Here is a 19,409-nt window from a genome sequence, read left to right on the forward strand (position 1 = left end):
ATACTACAATATTAAGTTGCTTACACCGTTTAATGCTGGAAAGTAACTTTGTTTTGAGTTGGTAATTTTAATCTTGGTTGAAGGAAAAATGAGTCATTCCACTCCTTATTTCAGTATTATATAGAGCACTCATAATATGAGAAAATTATATTGATAAATGGAAGAAACAATTTATTTTTAATACACCAATTCGTCTGTAGGTGCGAATTCAATTATGTACAAAGAGTGAAAAACTACACGACTGGACTGGGACTTGAACGCATGATCTTCGGCGTGCCAATTCCTTAAGCACTACGTTACCCAGTCTCATACATTCCATCATTCTTGAAGGCGGTGTGGTTAACATATCGGTACGGTACGCCGATGATCCCAGGTTCAAATCTCAGTCCAGTCGTGAGTTTTTTCACTCTTCGTGTGTACACTAGAAGGAATTGAAAGTACAGAGCAGGTCATCTAATCTGGGTTTGTGGCTAAACCGTAGTTTTTCCCTCGTTGAACTTCACAGAATTCACATCTGTAGAAAATATGGTATAAAACTTCCCCTTTATGTTATTTTTATTTATATATTAGTTGAATATATCCATGCTTCGCACGGGGGCTGTATTTGGAAGCGACTACGAAAACTGAATTTGATACTAATATCGGTCATTTTGGGCTATTTTTTACATGTCTCGGATCTCCCCCCCCCCTTCTCGCTGACTCCCGGCCCGCATTCGATTGTAACTAAATTTGCAAGTCATCGCTAATTGAAGTGTCACTATTGATTTCAGCGACCGCAAAAACTATGGATTTGACACTAATATGAGTCATTTTGCATTACTTTTATGTCTCGGTATCCCCCCCACGGCCCGGTGCCGACTAGCGTGAATTTGAAAGGTAACGCGATCAGAATTTCACCATTGATTTCAGTGATCGCGAAAACTATGAATTCGACACTAATATCTGTCATTTTCTACTACTTTTACATGTTCTGGTAAACGCCTCCCTGAGACCACCCTGGTTCGAATTTTGACAAAAACGTTTTAACTCTAGTCTGGAGCCTGAACCGATGTGTTCGTGACTAAAATTTGGTAACTCTCGGTGAATTTGTCTGGTTCCCAAGCCGATTCCGGTAAACGCCCCCCCCCCCCGCCTGGTTCGAAATAAAAAAAAAAGGCTTCATCTTGATCTGGGGCCTGGGCCAAGATACCCCTGACCAAAATTTGGTAACTCTCGGTCCACTCGTCTGGTCCCCAGGCCGCACACAGATAGACACACACAAACAAACTCTTGATTTTATTTATATTAGATTTATTATTAAGTATTCTGGCTGTTGACAGATTCTGGGACTAATTTTGAGGTTTTAATTTATTTATTTCTTAGGTTCGGGCTTGGAAATGTTTCTTTCACTTTTTTCAATCGTCAGTCTCCTCTTTAACTCCCAATATTTATATATTTATTGTACAGTAATAGTATTGTGCTAGTTTCGGTCATCACAATGGGTAAATTTTGTCTTCAATTTTCACATATTTAGAGTAAATTCAGTACATTATGTATTGTTTTTCTGTCAGGTGGTTGGATAGTAGCAGCAGCACTAGAAATCATACGTACACACATGTCCAAAATGATTGTTACATATCTACAACTGTCTTCTTGTATGAATGTAATTTGATAATGATCTTGCAGGGTACTTTTAATGCTGATACTATGTGTATAATCGGGAAGTGTATATTTGTAATAAATTTCATACGAAAAGAAATGAAATGAAAACTTGGAGTTTTATGTCCCACGGTTATGCCGGTTGGGCTAAAGGAGACGGTGGTGATGAGTGATGAATAAAATGGTGGAATGAAGAAAGTGGGAGGAAACGGGAGAACCCCGAAAAAATCAACGCACGCCGTGTTTGTCCACCACAAAGTTCACTTGGCGGGGGCTGGGATCGAACCCGGGACCCCAAGCACCAGAGGTGAACGCTCTACCACTGAGCCACCGCGGCCCCTCATACGAAATGAATTATAAATATGAAAATTAGAATGAGTGAAACAAATTGTTGCTAAATGGACAAGACAGTTTTATTTTCGTTTTATTATTCTTATTTACTGCTCTTTTGACATGAAATTTGCCACATACATGTCTTTGCCGATTATACAATACTAACATTATAAGAAATACCGGGCGAATTCGTTATCAAATTATATTCTTACAACAACATATTTATATGCATGCGACAATAATTTTGGACATGAGTGTACATCATACAGGGAACAGGATGAATTAATTATATGGTTGTTAATCTCTCAGGAAATGAGTGTAGTGAATGCCAACAATCCTTTCGCCTAATTACGGTTGAGGGGAAAGAAGGATAACATATTTGTATATCTGGACATGTAATCTGTAGAAACAGCTTTGTTACTGTTTAAGACTGTTATAAAACTTTTTTTTTTTCCTTCAAGGAATAACTAACACATTATACACGCTTTCATTTATAGCAAGTTAAAAGCGTTTTTTTCCATCTTTCAGAAAGAACAATAGATTTGTATCTAGGTTTTACTTACCTGAGTGAAATATCCATCTAAGGACAGAAAATTGATCTATACATAATAGATCGTACATAATAGATAATAGTAGGTATTTGTTTCTTTTTCCTGCAGGTTACAATTAGTTATTAAAAAAAAAAAAGGAATTATGTTGGGATTAGAAAAATCACAGAAATATACCTAGGTAAGTAATTAAAGATGGCGTGGTGGTCAGGAATTGTTAAAAAGAGTTTTTTTATGTTTGTTTTTTGGATGCAGTCATTTTCAAGGTCGTATAAGCCGTAGACTATAGTTTAAGGTAACTTTTAAACCAAACACACTCCCACAAGGATTGACCCTAGAATTGGCGGAAGAAATGTGCATGGTGCTTGTGACTGATACTTGGGAGCGGTTTCCGTTTGAGATATACTACAACTGATAGCCAGAATTTTGCACTGGATATCAGTAAGTTTGTTATAACTGCAATCTTTGTAAAATTTTCAGAGTACGAAACTCTGGGAAAAATAAGGGAACTTTTCATATTACTTCAGCATTATCGTGTAGCATACATCAAGATGATTAATCTTCAGTCGTCTTTAAAAAGGAATGTTATTGGCTGTGCAGCATATATACCTGGTGCATTGAAGGTCCGGCGCTATAGGCCAACTTCGATGTTAATAAGTATACAACAAAAAGTTGGAAATCGGTGGTATTCAATCTAATATGGTACTAATTTAACAATTAACCAGACGTTTGGGTTTTACACTGGTAAGGAATCTATGTTAAATGAAAAAGCAACTTCAGCAGGTAATCCGGTAGTTGTTTCTCCTCACCATATCAACAATACAGGATTGTTAGAGAGCGGATTCAAGTGTTCTAAGCTCCTTGAAAAATATGCTTGTTCCCCATGTAATTTTTGCGTGTTTTTACGTTCTGCTCGAACTGTCTGCTGAACTGAAAACGCTGCGAAAATAGTGAGTATTGCATGCTTGTTACAACTATTTTGTGCTCTCTGTGTAAAAAAGGTGTTTCCTTTTGGATTTAAGTGGTTGGTGATCTTGCCTTCGGTATGGGAGGTCAGGGTTCGATTCCCGATAGTAGTGCATGTGGTTCGAATTCTACCACGCTCAACTATAGGTCCGTTTCTCATATAGCCTCGGTAAAGATACAGTAGTCCAACAAATCAATCTTATGTATTTTATTCAGCATTATTGTGAGGTATTTCTGTTAACGATAACTGAGTTTGTACAGTATGTCAATAGTCACTGATATTGGAACATATTAAAGATTGTAAACTCATGTGATGCACTGGTGTGTAATTTACACCTAGTAAAAGTTTTGTAGGCATGATACTTTCCACATTTTACAATGTTGAAGGAAAAGATCTTGAAATAGTGACTATGGCTGCCTCAACACCATAAAATGGCATAAAATATTGTGAGGAAGAATTGGGAGTTATCAAATACGGCTAAAGATGATGGATTTTTTAAAAATCATGGAGACAACCAAGACGCAGTGTATTTATATTGTAAGGATTAACTTCACTAGTATAACCGACCCTGTGTGAGCGACAGTAGCACCTGAAACCATACCTAGGTTTTTTTTTTTTTTTTTTTTTTTTTTTTTTTTTTTTTAATATTTGTCCAGCAGTTTGTAAACAATTTTATTACTGACAATCATTTCCAATGGCATATGGCTGGCTTTTATCTATGTTTGACATTGTTTACTTTTCTTCCATCTCGTAATGTTTTTTTGCGAGATTATAAATCTCACTAAAATTATGCTCATGCAAGAAGACTGTTGCATAAAAGATTACAAAAATGGCTTTTCAATCATAACTTGACGTGTACATTTGAGTGCTGTGAAACAACGATTATTTTCAAGATGAAACGTAAAGTTGTATACCACGCTTCAGAAACGCTCATGTCTCTCTTGCAATCATTAATTCTCAGCTCCTTTCGTCTTACCAAGTACTGAAATACATTAAACAGAGATAGGATATTTATTACATTTCTTGACCACCATAATTTAACATGCGTGCTTCAGTGAATTTGCATGAACTTTCTAGATGAATATTTATATTTTGGCAGATTCTTTATTAAAATGGCTTTTAAAGTAAAGTGAATGACTAAATATAAATTTATGGTGCTTTTGCACATAGCATTATAATATTTTGTGACTTGTAGTAACTTTGACGCAATTCGAATATTGGGCAAAATTGTTTTAGCATGTATAGAGACGTGATAGGCTACGGCAATCTACAACTGCTTCCGCTTTTGTAGATTGAAAAGGGGAGTAGCAACCTCTTGCCTTACCGAGCTACAGAATTCTCATACGTTAGAAAGAGAGTAAAGAAAGATTCTTCGCATTTTCAACTCTGAAGTGATATTTCCACTGTATATGCATGAGTCGAAATAGTCATGCTGTGTATTCTTTCAAACTTATGAGGATTCTTCTGTAAATTACCTTAATTTTAATAACTTAGGTTTTTTTTTTTTTTTTTTTTTTTTTTTTTTTTTTTTTTTAGGTATTTAGATTAATGTAGTTTAATGTTCTATAGTAGCGTTTCTCAAACTGGTTCTCGAGGTCTGCCCTTGTGGTCCTCGTAGATTGCAAATTAATCAAATGAAAGACAGAAAAAATATAATTCAAGTGAACTGCGTATCACACTATAGTTCATAATTTCAAACAGATGTACATTGTAGAATTTAATAACATGAAGATTATACAAATTACAATAGCTTATCTGGATGGATTATTATAAAATAACCTTGATAACCATCGATTACAGTGAAAAATTAAGTGAATTTTACTCTATTATTTATATTGAATAATACAGTGGCCGCAATAACAAAATGGCGTTAGTGGGTGGTAATCGGAACTGTTCGAACAGTCGTATTTTCTTAAGTGACATTGTAACTTAATGTGTGCCCAACGACGTTGCCATAGTTTTGGTCACTGTTACACTATAATTAATGATTTACACATGTTGGTTCTTTCTTTCTGTATAGGGAAGAGAGAAATGAACAAACATTGACCAACTTGTCTGCACATATGGGTCGTTCCTTCTCAACGGAAGAAGAAATATTCTGTTGAAAGCAGGTTGAAAGTGTCAAAGCAATACCAAGCACTCGAAGTTTCCAGATTATTATTATTATTATTATTATTTTTTCACCAAAACATTTAAGACATTCCATTCCTTACTCATGTGACGGAGATCATCTTTCACTCATTGCCCTATTCTCGCCGAGAGCTGTCGTCCAGTTCGAATTTTGTTGGCAACATCGAATTTCGGAGAAAGTATCTGTTTCACTACTAGGTAGTGGAAGGAAAAAGCTATATCACCCACCAAGGCTTTTAGGCTCTTGCCTAAAGAATATACTGATGTTAACATATGCTCAAAAAAACTTTCGCAGGAGACAAGAGTAGGGTGGTTTGTAGAGCATTTTAACTAATGAAAATGATCGCATGAAAAGGTTTGGTTTGAGAAACGCTGTTCTTTATGTATTTAACTGAATTTGTTTTTTATTTTTAAAAAAATCTTTTTGATATAGTAAGTACATTATTGAGGCAGTACCATGAAAAGTTGTTTTCAGTAATAATACGTGAAATTTTGAAGTTTTAGTAAGCAATTTTTCGCACAGTCATGCTCAAAGAAACCTGGCCACCCACCTCTCTTTTAAAGACCAAATTCTAGGAACCATGTGTAAGAAAGTGTATATCATGGCTTGAAAGAATAACCTTAGTTGGTGAAAGGAGATTCACCATTAATCGATTTAATTTGAGCTATAGGTAAAAAGTATAAGATCTTTTAAATAGAGGTGAGTGGCCAGGATTTTTTGAAGACAACTGTACCTAATCAACTGTGTGAGAAGTTTACGTTAGATTCTTTCGTATTTACATATTAAATATACATATATGATTGGTGAAGCTTAATATTGGTTAAATGTCTTACTATTTTCTTTTAAAATGATTATTAAAAAGACACGCGTTAAGTTTTAACACTGATGACTCCTACTTAATGACGAGTAATTGTACTGTTTGATGATTAAGATCACTAAAATAGTTTTTACTATGCCTAAACAAAGAGTTTTTCCCGTGAAGCTAAATGACTAGGATCTTTGGTTCGATTCTCAGTGAAAATACGTCTGATTCCGATCCCGTGATAAGTATTGTGTGTCATATAGCATCAAGCAGGGAAAAAGGTATTCAAGTTTCAAGGCTTCTCCGGCTCTTTCCTCAGTGCTACACTACCAAGCTAATAACAAGATTAATGAGCTCCAGTAAGAGTGTGAAATGTAATGGTGTAGTTTTTATTTTATTCGAGTAATGGGATTGTGCAGAGTGAAAAATCCTTTCGTTATGTCTTTAGCTAGCAGTAGCATAATATTACACATTGAAGAAGGGGCTAAAGAAGGCTTGAAATCGCGTGTTTTAAAATTAACACGATAATGTTTAGGTAAGATGTCTTGGTCTTTCTAAATATTGAATATGCATCCTGTAGCATCGATCAATAAATGTATTCGTAATTGTTCATAAATCTACACAAAGAAGTGTAGTAGTAATATATTTAGAAGCTTCATGTGCGGTATTTAGGATCAATAAAGTATATTCATAGTTTAAAACCACAGAGACATCTTACCCAAACATTTTACCACAACCGATTTCAAAGCTTCTCTGGCACCTTCCTCAGTGCTACGCTACCAAGCTAATGACATGATTAATGAGCTCCAGTAAGAGTGTGGAATGTAATGGTATAGTTTTTGTGTTATTCGAGTAATGGGATTGTTCAGAGTGAAAAATCCTTTCATTATGTCTTTAGTTTAGATAGCAACGTAGTGGAATATTACTCATTGAGGAAGGGGACAGAGAAGCGTTGAAATCGCGTGTTTTAAAATTAACACGACAATGTTCGTGTAAGATGTCTTGATCCTCCTAAATATTTAATATGTATCCTATAGCATCGATCAACAAATATATTCGTAGTTGTTCATAAATCCACAACAGACAAATGAATATTTGTGTTATAAGATTCAAAACATGCTCGAAGAAAATACCGTACATTTTTGAATCGAAGATTTCTCATATTTTTTAACAAAGGAGTACAGAAAGAAAAAAAAATCTACAGCTCATACTGGGTATATAAATCTACACTAAAACATATATATCAGATACAGACCTCCCTTAGTTTCAATCACTGGAAGAGTCTACTGAATCTGCATACGTTCAAAGCTAAAGCAGAAGACGATGAAGTGAGTAAAGTTGTAGCATAATAGAAGCTCGTAATAATTCTGTTCACTAATGAAAAATTCCACATAAGTCACTAAAGCAAGACGTCCCCATACTTTTGGACACGAAATTGCGCCAAAAAATATCGTCTTGGATTCAAAAATATATAGTGTGCGGAGTTTTGACGGGGTGTAGGCTGAAATGCTAGAAATACAAAATAATATCCGTGGTAGAGCGCCCTCTCTGGTATGAATGGTAACAGTTTCTATCCCAATGCATGTTACCTATAACATATAACATCCTGTGTTTTTTCTTTTATTTTTTTAATTAAAGTATTAACATTAAGTGCTAAGTAAAGTAAAACCTTATCATAGAACTACAGCAAGTCTTCCATAGCTATAACTAAGACTTGAGTGTATCTACAAGATTCTTGGTAACAACAATAATAATAAAAGTGGAAACTCACAAAAATTGGATCATCATTCTTGCAAGGAATTGTTATATGTTAATGAATATTTTGTCTTTGTTTTTTAATGCTTGTAGGACGCACAGACAGAGTATGTTTAATTACCGTAAGACGGGATTACTTTGCACAAAGTATGAAGAGTCTCACAGTTCTCTGTGGTAAAACCATGAACAGTACAGAGAAAGTTTCAACTGCCACCGTAAGATAGAACACCTAATTGTATTTTGGCTATAATGTTGGCGGTTAGCATAGCATCATTGGCGGACCCAGAAAAGTACTTTGAGAGGAGCTTCACTCACAAATGCTTCGGTTTTTTTTTTTTTTTTTTAATCACTAGATTTTTGGGGTAGCTCGCAGCTTATACGCATAGGAATGACTAACATTAGATTTTCTTAAAAAAGAAATCATGGAATTTGGGTGGGCTTCAGCTTGAAAGTCCGAAACCCCGTAAATCTTCCACTGATTACGGAGTACGGTTGGACAATAAGGAATAACTAAGGAAAATCAGTTAATGGGATTTTTTTTTTTTTTTTTTCTGTTCGTGAGTTGGCATTTTTGTGAGACATATGCTGAACTATTAGAATGTGGTTTCTGTACCGGCAGCAGAAAATACATAATTTTCTTTACAAATATCGAGAATTCAAACTAAGTGCTGATACCGGTACAATCATTCTAATATCAATATTAGTAGACTGCATGCAGTTTTGTGTAGAAAGTAAAATGTATAAATACTGAAGGGAAAACATTGCACAGAAACGTTATGTTCGTATGTTGAACATACTTTTTTGTATGTTGTGCAAAGTAACCCCATCTATGGGGTTACTTTGCACCAAAGTTTATATTTCAATAACTATGGTCATAGTGAATGTTTACTAATGAACTTGCACTAATGTTTTCCATATACATCTAGCTATTATATGTTTAAAATTCAGTGTTCTAAATCTTTACTTTTGTAAGTTATATGCGATTTTCCTTAAAATTGCTAAAAAAATATTGTGCAAAGTAACCGCGTCTTACGGTACCTGCTGTGTTAGAGATTTGCTACCTTGTACTTTTCTGTGTGAAAATACGTATGAAATTAGCTAAAATCAAGGATATAAATAAGTAAAATAAATCAGAAAGCTACTCAGTGGGTAAGGTGAAATCGAATTATGAACGGGGAAGACAATGTAATAGGAATTTATATGGAGAAACTGCGAATTTAGTTCTAGTATCCTGTAAGAGTAAAGAAGGAGAGAGGAAAAAAAAGATAACAACTGATGGATAGGATGAAGAAGATAGTAATGACACCTTGTGCATCAAAATTTCTCAATTCGCAGTAAATACTTGCTATTTATGGCAGTACATTTATGATGATGAAAGTTTCTTGAAGGAAAGAAAGAAAGATAAAACATACACGAATCATAACTTAGTTTAAAGTGAAGAATTTATAGTATCCTAAGCTGAAACATTCATATGGCATAATGCCATATAATTCTTATATTACTTTCGACAGTCAGTTGATAATAATTGCGTCATATTGTGCTATGAATCAAATTTGTCACTTGTTTCATGTAGGACATTTCTGTACAAACCACAGTATTCACTGTAAGAATGTATAAATATAAGAATTTAGCTCTTGCAGCCACCGGTTACGCACAGCAATAGAAATATATTTGGTGAAATAGATTATCCGGAATATTCTAAAAGCTCAAAAGTTGTAAAACTATTTAGTGAGAAACCTGTCGAGCAAAGAGAGGATATAATGAACTACTACCCCCGACATGTCGAAACGTATATACTAATGAACAACTTGCGATTTTATGGATTATTCAGAGACGAACATGAAGATTTCAAAGAAGAAATGAAAATTGCACGAGCTATTAAACAAAGAAAATAAGTTCACACGGATTTAAGCGAAGCAGATATTTTACGTACGAACATAACGAAGGAGACTAGAAAGTTCAAATGTAGTTTACACATTATAATGGAGTGAGAATTATACGAACAGAAATAAATAGATTATCCGGAATATACTTAAACTTCGAAAGTTGTAAAATCATTTAGTGAGAAAAGTTTGTAACCAACATTTAATGACAAATGATTTAAAGACTGGGGGTAACGGTGCAGGAAGAACGAAGATTATTGTAATATTAGTGTTAGGTAATTGCACTTCGTGTGTCGTTCGAGTTGTTTATAAAAACAATGTTGTAAGCAGTAAATGTTATGGTGGATTCTTGTGGTATTTGATGTCACTTGCGGAATACTAACACAATAAGTGTAAACAACGTAAATGAATGTAAGTAAATCGAAATATATCAAAAGGAAAGTATTGCAGGACATTTGACCTATACTATATCCAATGGAAAGTAAAACTCCAGAAGATAATATCCAAAACACTTGGATGTGTACAATATTGCGAAATAGCAGTGAGGGGCTAAAAACATGTGGGCTACTAGTAATCGCTGTGATCTTGCTAAATACATACAGAAGCTCCGTGAAGAAAACTACTGCGTTTCAGTTCGATGCAAAGTACAATGACAAATATACAAATGAGAAGGCTCAGAAATGAATTAACAACTTATTTTCATTACACATTAAGTCTTCAGCTATTCTGTGCAGAATAAACGGTTACACTGCTTTCATATTATTTCGATCAGTCTTTGTTGTCTGTACAAAACTGAAGACTATAGTACTGGGTAATAAGCTTACAACAAGATACTTTCAAACGTTTGACTTTGTTTCTTATTTGGTTTACGATTTAATTTCCGTTTTAGTTAGTTTAATAATAATAAAAGCTGATGAATTAATATTTTTATTACCTTCTTGAGACTAACGTGAAAACTGTGATGATGATGATAAACCACATGGTGAAATGAAGAAAGTTGGTGGTAACGGGAGAATCCGCTTCGGAAAAAGGGACCCCTTGAGCTGTAGGTGAATGCTCTACCACTGAGCTACCGCGGCCCCAATAACAACTATCTATATATTTCTTAATATAATCTAAATCAGCGTTTCCCAACCGGTGCGCCGCGGCACACTGGTGTGCCGTGAATGGGCCGCTAGTGTGCCGCGAGGAAGTCGAAGCAAATTATTAATTCTATAGCAATCAAATTGCAAGACGAAGGAAAAATGTATATTTTTATTTCACATTACTATGAACCTCTACTATGAATCTACAACTTTAAGTTTCATACCGTGTTACTTTTCTGTACATTTTTAATGTTGAAAATATATATTGGTTATCATTGTTGTGACTATTATTGCTTCTTTATTGTTGCAGACTATTTTGTAACTTGAAAATTTAAAATAACATTCAATCCTTTCGACAAATTAAATACATTTGTATTTTAAAAGTAAAAAAGATTTGTTTGTTCGTTCGTTATTTAGTGATCTTACTTCTTAGTGAAAGGTTGGATACAGTTTTCGAACAAGAAAGCTTAGTTTTAAAAACCTGAGTCCAATATTTCATTGCAATTGTTTTATATTTTTAAATTAGAATGAAAAATAAGCATAATAATTTACCACGGGGAAAAAAACCGTGGTTGAGCTTTCTTCTCTGTGAGAAGGAGATCAATAATCGCAGAAAAAATGCTAGTTTTATATTTACAAATAATAATATCTATGAGTGCGCGGCGAGAATTCAAGTTACATCCGTAGTGTGCCGCAAGTTGAAAAAGGTTAGGAAACGCTGATCTAAATATATAGCAGCATTGTTTTGGTGTATGTCCGATGGTATAGAAATGATCAGTAACAAATTTGCTATACATGTATTGCTCAGTACACATCGGATTTTTTTTTCTGATCACACCGTTGCTCGTGTGACCGATTCAATTCTCCTTCGTGTATATTTCTAACAATGGCATGCATTTTAAAGAATAGTATTTACGAAACAAGCTCCGTGGATTTTTTTTTTTTAAATAAGAACTGAATTTATAAAATGCGTTACCGTATTCTCAGGTAAAACAAAGTAGGAATTTAGTTGGCTTCTTGATAAAAGTGAATAATACATTTTCATTCTTTTTGTATTTATACAATAACTGAATATGAATTTGTACCAAAATTTTAATCAGTCAAAGGACTATAGTACAATATGGCCGATACGATTTCTGAAAAAGGACTATAGTACAATATGGCCGATACGATTTCTGAAAAAAGAAAGAAAGAAAGAAAAAAAAAAAAGCGAAAACGAAGAGATGCCTTTCTGATATATCTGGCGCGACGTAATCTACATTATAATATTCAAACCGTAATTTGTTTCAGTATGAGAATTTCTAAATGCTGACTTCTTTTTATACCCAATACTCAAGTTCGATTCAGAATCATTTCGTTATTGATGTGCAGTGTCATGTGCATATAAATCATTAGTATATTGAAATCAGCACTCATGATATTAACATCGAGCTGTTGTTAATTGAATTGAATTCACAAGTTTCGGGAACAACAAAGAACATTTTACTAAATATGTAAATTCCAGTTTTCGCCACCACTTGAGTTGAAAAAAAAAAAAAAAAAATCTGAATGCATAATTAGGTCATGACTTCAGAATTTTATAAATTTTATGGTTAAAAGCCTAAAAGAGAACAAATATATACAGTAAGATATCTCATAACCGGCATTACCAAAACAACTGCACTTTTATATTTTTTTGTCGATTCGCCTCGGGCAAGCGAATCCAGGCTGGACGCTTTACAGAATAACTTACTCTAGTCTGCTTATTGGCTAAGATAGATCACGTGGGAATTTGTACTGTACGCGACCAGAACTCACACCACTAAACTTCATTCACAAATAATTCAGTATATGCTGCAAAACTGAGTTTACATGAATACATTTTAAACTCTTTGTTTATGTAGTTCCGCTATGGCTACTCCCGCAAAAACAAGAGGAATGTTCTTATGTTTAGATTAAAACTTGAATAAATTCTCGAAATATATAGTGTACATTCAGTTATCCGGAAAATGACCAGTCTCGTTGTATCGGTTACGAGAAATCTTACTGTGCGTATATATATATATTTGTTGAAATTTTCGTATAAATATTTTGAACCGAGAGTTGATTGTACGTACGTATTGTTTTTAGGATTTGCTTCTGAATTATGTGAAAATTAATTGGTAAAAACGAAGATTACGGAATGACATTTAATTTTTAATGGGACTTTCTGATTTCTTGCCCGAAAGTTTTAGATTTTTGGACCGTTTTCAAGGAATAAATAAAAAGCAAGTATTCGGTCAGTTATTGCAATCATGTACGTGACCGTACTTCTGTTAGAAACAATAAATAAAAAGTGGTTAACAGTAAATATAATACTATTTCCGGGTTAGAATACAGAATTAGTACAATCATTGAAAAAAAAAAAAAAAAAAAAAAAAAAAAAAAAAAAAAAAAACTTTCAATACTATTTTAATAAGTTACATATTTCTCATTATATCACTTAGAGACATTGTCAAAAAAACACTTTTCACTGCTTATTATGAACTGGTTCATATTAACCTTGTGTTTATTCTAAGAAACTCATCGCATTATTTCCAATAAATCTAACTTAGTCTGCATTTTCCGTATATGTCTAATTGGTTTTGAATTCCCTTTACTCACAACCAAGGTGGTATCTGCTTGAGGGGGAACAATTATGGTAGTGGCTCCCTCATTTGGTTCTATTACCATAGTTTATGAATGGAAAATCAAGGAAATAATTAGCTTGATTCGGAAAAAACTTCCGAGAAAATAAAATTTTATCCTTTTATTGGAAGTTTCATATATGTTGCTTTATGTCATCTTAATGAACAAAACCATCTTACTATTGCCTCTGTTGTAAATCTTTCTTTAACAGAAAACCTTTCAATTGTCTAAAACTTTCATCGAAGAAGAGTCATTTTCGTATGAAGTTAGATGTTTCTATCGTTCTTACACCTATCAGACATTTCACTTGTTGGCAGTTGCACCCGAAGAAAATTTTCTAGGGAGGTGCCATCTCCATGGTTGCTATATTAGTATACATTTTCGTGAGCCAGAAGGGGGGTCCGGGCCCCACTCTGCCCTCACCTTCCGGCGCCCATGCTTGTTGGAGACATGTAGCGTTATCTAGAAGCATGACGAAGAGTTACATGTATTAGAATATATATACATGTTTCAGGCCTCTCTGCTCTCTTCTTCGGTGCTCTTCTATTACTACACCGCTCATTGAAACATGATTATTTACTTTGTCCATCCATAAAATCCCATGCTTCAATATAAAACCTTTGTAAAGAGGACAATGTTAGATCATCCATGCTTTATTAAAATTATTTTGGTTGAATTATGCAAACACTGAATCATACAGAAATATTTATAAACATGAATGGGAATGTTGTTTGAAAGTAATTACTTACTTAATAGTTGTAAGAATTCTGAAATGTCAAAAAATAGGATGTATTCTCACTGACAATGATTGAGAAGACTATTATAATAATAAAATGTAGCACTGACACTTCTTAACTTGTTTCAGGAATAGTTTCAAAAATCGAAAAACAATTGAACGATGACTGTCGCTGCTTGTCAGTATGCAGAAATTTTTAAAGTGTGGTTTGATCTACTGATGTCCTTTTTACAACGGTTTTTATTGAAGTATGGGTTTTCATGGATTAGCGGAGCCTATAAAGATATTTTAGTAAGCGGTATAGTAGTAGGAAAAAAAAAGCCCGAGAAGGCCTGAAAGATGCTATTATGATTAGGTCAGAATGGAAGAAACTAGCATTTTTTTCTAATAATAAATATGCATCCAATACCTTCCATTAGTTATCTGTATATTTATTATTCTTTCCATTCCAAATTATTTCATATGACATAACAATTTGAATATTGATTTAAAGTTACAAAGAAAGTGAATTTTTGTCTCTTTTCAGAAAGATAAGTAGCTCTTAAAATGTGGAGGAAGATTCCGTGTAAGCGTACAGATCTACAGCTGGGCGTAACACTATGTGGAGGTCAATGCTTCAGGTTTGTACCGGTACACTTACATGATAAAACTTACTTTTATTTTTGTTTAATGATCATTACTTTCTTCAAAATGTGCTAAGAACTTTAACACTTTACCAAGCGTAACATGTTTTATCGTACAATTATGGAAAGATAATGGAAAAAATAATAACTTTCAGTTTTACGTCCCACGTAGGCCATGTAGGGTAAAGGAGACGATCATGATGAGAAAAGAATAAAATGGTGGAAAGAAGAAAGTGGGAGGAAACGAGAAAACCCACGCACACCGTGTTGTATCCACCATAAAGCCTACTTGGGATCAAATCAGAGATGACCGCTCTACCATTGAGCTACCGGAACTCCAACAGATAATGTGCAGAATGAACCTTTTAAATGAAGGGAGAAGAATTGTAATAACTAATCTTTTGGAGTTACTAGTCTCTTCAGAAAGTTCATACCACGTGTATAATCCATTTTGTTCATAACATTGGAATGAATGAATTATTTTTAATAACTTAAAGCTAATGTAATATTCATATAGCAATAGAAATGGGATCTTTGTACTTCATATTTGTGCGAATCTTCAATGGACCCTATATATTTCAACCATCTATCTTCTTGTGGCCGTCTTCAGGGTTGAATCTACGTACAAGGAAATATCCTGAAGATGGCTTCAGGAAGATAGGTGGTAGAAATGTATTGAGCCTTCTGCGTACGAGATAGCGCTAGATATCGCAAATCACAGAGTGTATGAGTCGCAGTGGATTAGGCCTAACGTCATTTGATAGCTGACAGTTGAACCTAGTAGATGTGCAAAAATATCTTATGTTCAGATGTAAGGTATTGCGCCGTGAAGATAAATAAACTTTCCGCGAAACCGCCACATTTTACAATTGAAGGGGTGGATTCCAAAAGAGCCTAAGTCAATTTTTGTCAATTTTAAGATATTGGTTTTATTAAGTTCCATTTTAGCATCTCCGTATATTGAACTAGGTCTTATGCCAAAACTCCATAAATCAAATTAATTATAGGCAAAAGAAAACAGTGGTGTTTTCCAAAATATTCATAGTCAGCAGTATTCTCTGAAGTTATTTTCTGCCTCATGCCTAAAAACACTTATAAAACTCTTGCTATGGATGATAATTTCATCGTTATCTTACGAAAAGTAGACAATTACAATTTTCTTTTATGTAGATTACTTTCCTTTCAAAGAAATTGAATAATGTAAATACACATATACACACAAAAAAAGAAAAAAAATCGTCTTCTGAAAAACTTACTTTTTTTGACAGGCTCTTTTGGAATTGAGCTCTTTAATTTTATTTTGATAAAGGTAAACTTACAAAGCCGTGAAGTAATTTGTGCTATTTATGGGCAAGATACGTTATCGAAAGCTACAGGCAAAAGATCATTCAGTCGCCTTCATTTTGAAAATTTCTATGTCCAAGATGCTCCACACATTGGGTGATCAATCACAGTAAAAGTGGATGGTATTCTGGTCAAAGTCGAGCAAGACTGGAATGTAAGCAGTCATGACATTCCCAGAGACCTACCTTGTGAAACCATTTAAAGCTGGCTACAAAACCAAGCTGATATTTTGGTGCCACATGATCTGACTTAAAAATATTTACTAGATCGAAATTCTATCTACAAATCTGTATGATCTCAATTCATATCTGAAGCGGTTGATCATGACTGATGAAAAGTGGATAACTTACGACGACGACAATGTTAGAAAAAGATGGTGGTAGAAACGAGGAAAAGCTTCACAGTCTGTAGCAAATCCCAGAAAGGTTATATTATGGGTTTGGTGGGATTTGAAAGGGCATCGTGAATCACAAGCTCTAGCTGTCCGGCAGAACAATAAAACTCGGACCTGTACTATCGACAATTAGTGGGAGTGCATATAGCAATTCAAAAGAAACGGCCGGAACAGATCGACAAAAAGGATGTTGTATACCATGTAACAGCGCCAATGGCGGGTATATACATATCTTGAACAACCCGTCAGAAACTGACGGGTAACAGGTTTTTAATGCATCTGCACTCTGCAGTATAACTCGAACCTATCACCGGGGGGCGCGGTGGCTCAGTGGTAGAGCGTTCACCTCTGGTGCTTGGGGTCCCGGGTTCGATCCCAGCCCAAGCCAAGTGAACTTTGTGGTGGACAAACATCGTGCTCGTGGGTTTTCTCGGGGTTCTCCCGCTCCCTCCCACTTTCATTCCACCATTTCACTCATTTCTCATCATCACCGTCTCCTTTAGCCTAACCAGCATAACCGTGGGACGTAAAACTCAAAGATTTCATTTCATTTCGAACCTATCACCGTCCGACTATTGTTCCGGTCTTTGCAGAACTTCCTGAATAAGTTAAGTTAGTTTCAAAATAGGTCTATGAAAACCACATCTCTCAATTTTTGATCAGAAACCACAGACGTTCTATACCAATAGGGTTTGATGTTGACGGAAAAATGAGAGGTTATTGAACAAAATGGTACAGTGTGGTTTCATAAAGTTATCTTCAAATCACAATAAATGTATTCTCAATTTTGACCTCCAAAGGTTTAGAACTTTTGAAATTACCTGATATACGTATATATGGTCTATTGAAGATTCACACAAATACACGATAACAGAAATTTAATTTATATCACAGTAGTATAGTTTGCGTAAAATAAAACCTACTACACTGAATAAAAAACTGTATTCAGAGCAGTCATCTGATTCTGAAGATGTTAAAAGAGTATTATATGTAATTTCAGAGTGACTGTACAAATAGACATAAAGTCGTAAGTAACATTAATAGAATTTACCTGTGTCGGTAGTTCTTTACACACATCTTTATGAGAGAATGAGAAGTTCTGTTTCAAGTATGCTCTTGCTGGCGCTGCTGTCTATGTATGCTTTTCCGTACCTCCCTCAAACGAGAAGAGACAAGTTGCTATGGCCGAGATCCTTCAATAGTTGGATGAGTACAGGGTTGCCATTCCAAATTATTTCCCGGGCTTCGCTGTGCACTGTCATGTTAGCCATTAATAAGTAGCTTATGATCTTCATTCGCCAAGACCAAACGACTGAATGACAAATGAGCAGCACAGCCGAGGTCATTCACTTCTTCCCCCAAAGCAAAGGGAATAATATTTCCTCTGCAAGAAGGCGGGGGGTTGGGGCCGAAGTAGGTTTCAGATATTTTCCAAGGGCACAGCCTCTACAAATATTTAAAATGAAAGGACAAGTATTAAAAAAAAAAAAAAAAAACTTTTAGTACATCTTTATGTTCCGTATTGGTAACAAGAAGAAACAGGCTGCCCATTTGACAATAGGGAACATATAGGTGTTACTGAGTGATGTAAATTAAAAAAAAAAAAAATCATTTACTGTAATGGAATTATTGGCCATTGACTGCAAAGGATATATGTAGACTTGAGTAAATAACACCCTAAATAGAAACATTCAATTCATGACACATTACTAGTGTGTAACAAACGCCTGTAATGAATCGGTATTCGTTTTGTACACTGAAAAAACATATCTTTAGCAACAATTTTTGCACTAATGTGAAAACATCGAATGTTTATCAATCAATGTTGCATTTAACAAACTGAATTCCGCATGGTGCTGTGCATTTTAAATGGTTTTGCGTCACTAATGCGAACATAGTACCGTATTTAATATTTTTAAAACTAGGTTTTTATGTAGTGCTGGTAATTATTCAATACATAATCATCACAGTAAGGGTTAAATATAATATGAAGAGTTGAGTTGATTTTGAGTTTAACGTCCCGTTCAGCAGCGAGGCTATATGAGACGTGGACCTACTGATTAACGTGGAATCCGAACCACATGAGCTCCCGCCGGGAATCGAACCCGGGCCTCCCACGCCAAAGGCGCGTACGCTAACCGCTTAGCCACGGAGGAGCTCTATAATATGAAGAATGCTGTGTACTTGAAAAGTCGCAGGATAAAAATAAATATCAGTGTTTATTAGAAAGTTATTATAGCAGGGCCAACAATAAATGCTCTCTAAAGTTTCTTACGACATACGTAGGGAAACTGGAGCTCCTACCTAGTGTTACCAGCCATGGTTACTCTATCTTACACCATTAATTAAATTGCCATTATAATTGTACCAAAAAAAAGTGTTGACACGTGAGTAGTGGCAACGCTGTTGCGAGCTGTCAGAGACCTCTTGCTGGCTCCTCTATCACAACTATTACACACACCACAAAATAATAATAATAATAATAAAGCAAGAAGGGGTCTAATTGGACAACTAAAATTATATT

At 34.7% G+C, this 19,409-nt stretch overlaps 1 protein-coding gene across 2 annotated transcripts in view; it reads left to right on the plus strand.

The window, feature by feature from the left end:
- The first annotated feature begins 4,998 nt into the window (after positions 1-4,998).
- Ogg1 (8-oxoguanine DNA glycosylase) overlaps positions 4,999-19,409 on the plus strand; it is a 37,624-nt gene continuing 23,213 nt past the window's right edge. The window contains exons 1-2 of one of the 2 annotated variants that reach the window (XM_081764977.1): positions 4,999-7,747; positions 15,051-15,144. In XM_081764977.1, the coding sequence (XP_081621103.1) occupies positions 15,071-15,144 (74 nt within the window). In that variant the 5' untranslated portion in view covers positions 4,999-7,747; positions 15,051-15,070. Of the gene's footprint in view, positions 7,748-11,603; positions 15,145-19,409 lie in introns of those variants that run through there. The other variant, XM_081764976.1, reaches the window with a different exon arrangement.

Source organism: Thermobia domestica, chromosome 7 (assembly GCF_964235325.1).
Source record: "Thermobia domestica chromosome 7, izTheDome1.hap1.1, whole genome shotgun sequence".
Lineage (NCBI taxonomy): Eukaryota > Metazoa > Arthropoda > Insecta > Zygentoma > Lepismatidae > Thermobia > Thermobia domestica.